This window comes from Bison bison, unplaced genomic scaffold (genome assembly GCF_000754665.1).
Source record: "Bison bison bison isolate TAMUID 2011002044 unplaced genomic scaffold, Bison_UMD1.0 scf7180017864243, whole genome shotgun sequence".
In the NCBI taxonomy this organism is placed as follows: Eukaryota; Metazoa; Chordata; class Mammalia; order Artiodactyla; family Bovidae; genus Bison; species Bison bison.
In genome coordinates, this window is record NW_011494815.1 from 717,373 (window position 1) to 725,155 (window position 7,783).

A 7,783-nucleotide genomic window follows, 5' to 3' on the forward strand; every position below is an offset into this window, starting at 1 on the left:
CTGCAGAGGCCGAAGCTAATTTAGCATCCCTCCTTCCACCACCTGAACACACTGGTGGTTCTTACTGAGCATAGGGAATAGACTCCTGAGATCGTCTCAACATGAACCACTGACAAGCTAAGTCTCTCCCATTTAAAAAAATTCTAAATGCTGAGCTTCACATTTATTTTTGTTAACTTTCTCCATGATGGTTTCATCCATCCTGTTCCAACCTGTCGAAATCACTCTGAATGTTGATACTGACATCCATCATATTAGCGATCCCTCCCAGCTTTCTGTCATCTGCAAATGTGATCAGCATGCCTTCTATGCCTTCATCCAAGTTTTTGATGAAAACTCACTGTATTTTTTAAAAAAGACTTTTAATTTAATTGATTTGGGTCCAATTTTTGATAATTTTGTAAAGCTATCTAAAAGCAGGAGAATCCAAGCTATGAGGTTCGATATGATTCCAAAACAATGCAATTAAAATGAATATGCTTTGCAAAATTGAGCCAGGCAGGCCCCAAAGGTAATATCATCGTGACCCAGACTCTGGCATGGTCAATCTGCTATTTTGGACAAAGCTAACAATTAAATTGGATAAATGTTTGTTGATGAGGATGATGACTCTAGTCTAACACACTGAATGGTGCAGAAGCAAGCAAACACAGTGGATTGATTTTTCAGTGTGGAGACAGTTCCCAGCTGGGACAACTCAAAGTATGGGACAGGGTTTGCCACTGAATAACTAATTAGGCCATGTAGACCAATAATTGGATGATTTGTGCCCCCACCATCATCACTTTGTGAACAAAATTCTTTGGACTGGCCATAGTCATTGCCAATGCCCTAGAACAACATCAGATTGTGTGCTGTAGCCTCAGTGGAGGCAGTGCCAAGAAGCTTCATTAATTCAGACAGATTGCATAAGGGAAGGCCAGAGTTGGTTCTTGAAAAAGTCTTTATTCCCAAATGCTTTTCCATCACCCATTCTCACTGAAACCAGAGAGGCAGGGAATTTCGGTCTTAGGAGCACAGACTTTGCGGGGCAAATTGGACCCATTGGCTTCTAATTCTATCTCAGATACATATTAGCTAGGTGACCTCGGAGAAGGAAATGGCAACCCACTCCAGTACTCTTGCCTGGAAAATTCAATGGACTGAGGAACCTGGTAGGCTACAGTCCATGGGGTTGCAAAGAGTCGGACAAGACTGAGCAACTTCACTCACTCACTCATATGACCTTGGGCAAGTCAGTTCTTTAGCCTTTCTCACTTTCAATCTCCTCATCTATGAAATGGCAATCATCACACTTACCTTAGTGGTTTTTCTACATAGCACCTGACATATGTAGTGTTTATACTCATTAAAGCATTCAACAAATGACAGAATAAGAAGGTATGGTCAAGGAGATAACATACAGGGTACTGAGCTAAAGCTCTGACAAGTATCTTATTTAAATTTTACAAAAACAATCCTGGGAAATAGATATTATTATTATTATTCCACAACACAGATGAGGAAGGTGAGATATTAAAAGATTTAATCAGTTGCTCAAGGTCACCCAGCTTGGAATGTATTGGTCATTCCAATACATGATGGTATTGGAATTTTACTTGAGGCCTGCATGGTTCCAAAGCCTTAGCCCTTTAACCACTGCATTATTCAGTTAAACTATTATTTGAGACTTGACTTCAGTCAAGAGATGCTACTTGTAATCAGAACAAGAGTCCTCAACCTTTGATGCTACGGACCTACCATGCTTCTCATAGGAAGTCTTGTGCTCCAGAGTGCAAAGGAGGCTTCACAGCCTGAAAGGAGGGAGGGGAGGAAGGCAGGAAGATCACAGCAGGTATACCAATCACCCTTTCATTTTTGTCAATACTACAACCTAAAAAGAGGGCAATGGCAGACACACTCACACACTTCGCCAACCCTTCAACCAGAAGTTGAAGACTCTGATTGGACCTGGAGAAGGCAATCTGGTAATTGCTACCAAGCCAAATCAACCAACTGGGGATCCCTTGACTGGTTTCTCTCTCCTCTGTGTGGAAACTGTGTTTCTAAGTTTTCTTGTCTTAGAGTGGGAGTAACTATTCTTACAGTTTATGGTTCTTTAAATGGTTGTTAGATGAGACAAAGTACCACAATGTCTAGCATGTAGAAATGGCTGAATAATTATGATCTTTTTCCTTTCTTTTTTTCTCTGGTGAGACCCTGCCTTACTAGAAGTTTGCTTTTCTAAGTCTCTTTTAAAACTGTCTTCCAGTAATATTCATACATTTGCTCAGAAAATCATTCTTCTTCATGTTATCCAAATTTCTGGGAATTTTCAGGTTTCAAACTGATGATATTTCACTATATCCCATATCAAATAAAAGTGTTGATATATTTTGGTTGACTTAACAACACTGGTGGTCATTTACAGTTTCAAATGTTTTCTCAACCGTTGTTCCTATGTGACTGATGTTCAAAACATCCCTCTGAGGTTAAATATTGTAATCATCTCCACTGTAAGGATGAGAAAGCCAAGAGCAGGAGCCAGGTGACCCAGGCAGGAAGCAGCAGAGGCAACATTCCATCCCAGTTCTCCTGACACCTCCTGATGTCAAGGCCAGAGTTTGCTCCTCTCCATCAATGGTCTAATCCCTCTCCATAAGCAGTAGGTCAATCAATGCCAGTGCAATTGGGTAAACTGTTCAAGGATAACTTGAGGCTTACCCAGCTGGTTTGGTCACAATATGAAAAACACAGTAGTCATGTTGTCTAAAGCATGAAAGAAACGCACAAATTGTAATTCACCTGTGCAGATTTTCATTGGCACAACCATTAGGAATCCTGCAACAATGGGTATGACAGGTGCAGCACTGTCAGGGTCATTTGTTAAGGCATTTAGAGATTCAATAAGGCAAAAATTATTTGGTGCAATGGATGCACTGGAATTGCTAAGTGAAGTGAAAAAATAGAGAAAAGATATGAAAATGGTTGAGCACAGTGCCAGACACAAGTCATTCAATCCAAGCTTATTACTAGCATCATGAATAGAGACCCTGATCATTCACTCAAAAGCAGGATATCATAAAACTTACTCTGGAATAATCAAGATCTCTGGGCGTTGAGTCTGTTAAAGCTCGGACAAGGGCATTCATCATACAGATCGGAGGAGAAGGTGGAGAGGGCTGAGAGGCTTCCTGCTGTAATGGGCTCTTTGGTTTGGAAGGCAGCCGACCTCTCCTCCCTTTCAGACTGTCTGTACGGACAACTGATACCAAGAGAAAAAAAGAAAAAACGTCTCCAAAGATATCCACAAACAGCCATAAATCACAGAGAGGAAACAAAACACTTTACAGTTGAGCAAATCGTTAATAAGACTGACCGTTTAAAAGTGGAAAAAGTTTGGAGTAATATCCCCACAATGATTTAAAGAGAGTTGAAACAGGCAGCATAACAGCCACCCCATACGTACATTTGGTAATGAATTAGCCCTAAAAGTCTCCTTCTCAAATAGAAGAAAGATGTATGTACACAAGCTCTCTATTGATTTTGAGAAATTAGAATAAGCAGACCTCTGCTATTTTTAAATGTAAATACACCATAAAAATAAAATGCTGAAAGGAAATGGAAACTAGGAAAATTCACCATCCCAATGTAAATATTAACTTTTTTCAGGGATATCTGAGAATATTTACAAGCAAGTTGGATAAAAAGCATTATACCCATACCTTCTTTAACCATTCCGACACTGAGACACTTCTGAAATCGACAGTACTGACATCGGTTTCGACGTCTCTTGTCTACGGGGCAGTTTTTATTTGCCAGGCAAACATATTTTGCATTTTTCTGCACTGTTCTCTGAGGAAATACAATACACAGATAGTCAACTAATAGTTTCTGGAAAGAGGTAGGACCTGACAAGATGTATTTTAATTACAATGTGAAAAGCGACAGTGCAATTCGTATAATTAGATAAATTTAATTTCCTAACACACTAGCCTGCAGGAAAAACAATTTTATTAGTGTTAGCTGCTGACAATGAAAATCATCTCGGATTGTTCTGAAGCAAGTCTCAGGAGACATTCAAGTCTGAATGATAAAATCATATCTGAAATTACCAGGTCAACATATCATACCTTGGAGGATTAGATTATCTTCACTTTTAATATCCCCTTGGGAACAATTTTCTACTTGGTCCACTCCCCTGATTATTGCTGACCTTATTAAAATAAAATCAAAATTATCTGGGATATACTTTGTTGCCTATCACTATTGTGAGTCAAATATCACAGAAACTGGCTTTGTCCACCAATAGAGATGAAATCATAAAAAGCAAAAAATGAGGACTTCTCTAGTTACAACATATAGGAAATAAAGTTTTAATGCAAAAACAAATCACTTAATCAGCCTTTGCAGTGTATTTTATTTTTAAAATAATGGTAAACTGTCCATTTCTGACTTTTGAAAGTAAAGATTTAAAACTGGATACTAAAAACCACTATCATATCCAAGAAAAAACAAACAAACAAAAAAGAATGAGATAAAGGAAGGAATATGAGGGCCATATATTTTCAAGGAAAATTCCCATTAATAGGTTATGTCATAAATGACTATTGACATGAACAAAATAGCCATATTGTAAAAGATGCAACATTAAACTTGGGTCTGGATATAAAATAATGCTGTATTCTTCAGAATCACATACAATTTTAAAAGTAAACATGAAATAATAAAAGATATTTTATGCTCCAGATACAAGAGAATGCTTGATTTAAAAAAATAAAAATAATCTGTGCAAATGGATGTATATTCATCACTCATTCAGAAGTTACCTGAATCTATTCAACTCCAAATAGAGCAGAAAGGTGAATTTATTTGGTAAGCCTGAGCTACATGAAAAAAAAAAAATCTAGGTAATCTAGGATTGGTGATCTATTTTGTGTCTAAAATTCTAGATTTACTTTCTATCTTTTTAAATTTTCAGCAATTCTCAATCCTCTTGTATCAGTTTTCACTCTATCACCTTTTAATTTCATTTTAAGGGATCGTTTCTAAACTGCTTATATAAAATTTAAAGCCAGATACATTTTCCCTGCTTTAGCAGGTGATTTTAGTTCAAAATGAGAAATTTCAAAAATACAACATACTTCTGATGTTTCCAGCATTTAAATTTGCAGCAGTCTGTAAGGGTAGGAAACTTGTGTTTCCTGAATGAAGCTCTCTTTCATTGTAATTAAAAGCTCTCTTTCAAAGTAATTTTAGAAAACTGTATTTCTTGTCATTATCCTCAAGGATATACCAATTTGAGTGCTGGTGGCATTTTGCTTCAGGTATATGTTTTCCCAATAACCTGAAACCTTCCTAACATTTCTGTGTGCCTGCACAACTGTTTAAGGACAGGGAGAGATCGTTATGGTTCAATCACTGAATTCCCATCATTAACTGCACTTCATGTCACATTTTTAAAGAATTCAATTTAATGGTAGAAAGCCACTGGGTAAAACCTGCTCCTGCTCCCTTAATTAACAGATCCGTGGGGTGGTTCTCCCCTATCCTACTCCCACCCATTCAAGTATAGATTTGTTTTCAAGGTATTGCTGTAGAACAAGGATGCTTGTTGGAGAACACAATTGACATTTCTAGACCAGAAATGTATTATCACTCCTGCATTTAGGTCAACTCTCAATTATTCAGGGGTGGTTATATTTATGGATTACTTATACTTCTCGTAATTGTTTTTCTTTCTTTTCCCTCTTCTGGCTGCCTGTTTCACTGCCTTTCAGTATTTTCACTGAAACACTGTAAAAATCAGATCTGCTGAAGAAATGGAGTTACTTGACAGAAAAAAATGACTAAACTGACGGTTCTACATTTAAGACATCATAATCTAGCATACCTCTTGTATGGCGCTTAATATACTGTAAAATCTTTCCACAAACATTTTCTCATTTGTCTGCACAATTTAATTAATCACATGATTCCTATCTCCAGATCAAAAATAACTGTTGCTTGTTGGTATGTATACCAATGTACACATGTGCATTTTTCATAAATATTTTGTAGTTTTCATTTACAATGTACTATTCTTTTATGACCCTTTAAAAATTATATTTTCATAAATGTTTTATCTCATTTAAAACTAACACTTCTTCTCTGTATTGTATTCACCTGATAGGGAAACTGAGGTCTGGAAGGAAGTGTCCTACCCAACATCATAAAATTAATAGGTGACAGATCAAGGATTCCTTTCTGGGTGTTCTGAGACTTAATTCCAGCATGCTCAAAGACTCAGCCTATTGGCCTCCCAAATCCTCATTACCCAGTCAGCATCCAGCTTCTCCTCTCTCTCCACCCTGGCCAGCACTGGAGGTTAGGAATTGAGAACTGTGGGAGAACATTCTTGGGTTTGGAAATACCTGATGCAATGACCAAGGCAGTGAGAACAGGGAGGGTGGTGCAGAATTAAGTGTCTGGGGGTCAAGAGCAAAAGTAGAGCTGCAAGAGAATAAGGCCTTTTCTCTTTGAGTGGTGCAAAGAGCAATGAATTCCAGAGTAGCAGAAACTAGCTGGAACTGTCCCCATGTACCACTAAATCACCTCTTTAACCTTCAATATCCTCATGGGTAAAATATGGGGGAGGCTGAAGACCCTTCCCACTGTAAAATTCTCCTTTGGGTCTATGAGCTAATGAAGAGTGTCCACATCTGGCCTTGTGTGTGGCACAGAAGTGGAGCAGATTGATGAGACTCCAGCTTCTCTCTTCTGCAAGGGGAGCTGCCCCAAGCTGCATCCCCTAGATGTCCCTGTCTCTTCTTCAGCTGCTGAACTGTGAAGAAAGCATGCACTTTGGGGTCAGACAAACACCAGTTGGCATCCTGCCTCCATCTCACTTTCTGAGTGTGTGTCCAGGGGCAGTTGAATAACTTCTCTGAGCCTCCATCTCCTCATCTATAAAACAAGGATAACTAATTTAAACCCTCAAGATGCCGTTCATAAAACTAGCTAGTGGGTGGCCAAAATTCAATCTCAGTTCTGTCTGATTTAGAGTCCTAGCTCTCACTAGGAGGATTAAATGGGATACAAATACCCAAGGCCTGGCACACAAGACTATTCCTTCAGACATTTGGGATGGATAGAAGAGGAATACAGAGAGGTGTGTGCATTTTTGAGGTCACAGATCCCTTTGCGAATCTTCTGAAAACTCTCCAGAAAAAATTGCAGCCGGTAAAGCCAAGTCGGGAAGTTCACAGTCTCTGCAAGCCCACCTGGGGCAGCCTCCTGTGATGGACATCAAGTTAAAAGGCCCCAAGAAAGTGGGTGTGAAGGTGCTAGTAAAGGCTACAGGAATGCACAGTGTAACATCACACCTCTAATGGTTAGGACCGGGAAGGACCCGCTTAGATGCTCTCAGCGGGTGGCTGGGGAGGCAGGCAGTGGAGGGGAGGGGAGCCGAGAGGAGGAGAGCGGCTCACCTTGAAGAAGCCCTTGCAGCCCTCGCAGGTGCGCACTCCGTAGTGCTGGCAGGCGGCGTTGTCCCCGCACACGGCGCACGTGCCCTCGCCCGAGGCCGAGCTCCTGCTGGGCGGCGACGGCAAACTGGGGCTCTCACCCAGGAGGCTGGACGCGGTGGGGGAGGCCGTGAGGCCCAGCGGCGGGAAGGCCAGGGCGGGCGCCCTCTTGGACAGAGGCAGCCCATACGGGTGGCCCTCGAGCGCGGCGGCCTGGCTGCCCGCGGCTGCGGCGGCGGCGGCAGCGGCAGCGGCGGCTCCCAGCGGGAGGCTAAGCGCGGCGGCGGCCGTCGGGTCGT

The 7,783-nt window shown here is 40.6% G+C and overlaps 1 protein-coding gene across 1 annotated transcript in view; it reads right to left on the minus strand.

Annotated features, from left to right (window-relative positions):
• Positions 1–7,783, minus strand: part of NR4A3 (nuclear receptor subfamily 4, group A, member 3) — a 38,525-nt gene that overhangs the window by 27,203 nt on the left and 3,539 nt on the right. Inside the window, 3 exon segments of the mRNA XM_010847105.1 lie at positions 3,072–3,244; positions 3,705–3,834; positions 7,449–7,741. Of these exon segments, the coding sequence (XP_010845407.1) occupies positions 3,072–3,244; positions 3,705–3,834; positions 7,449–7,741 (596 nt within the window).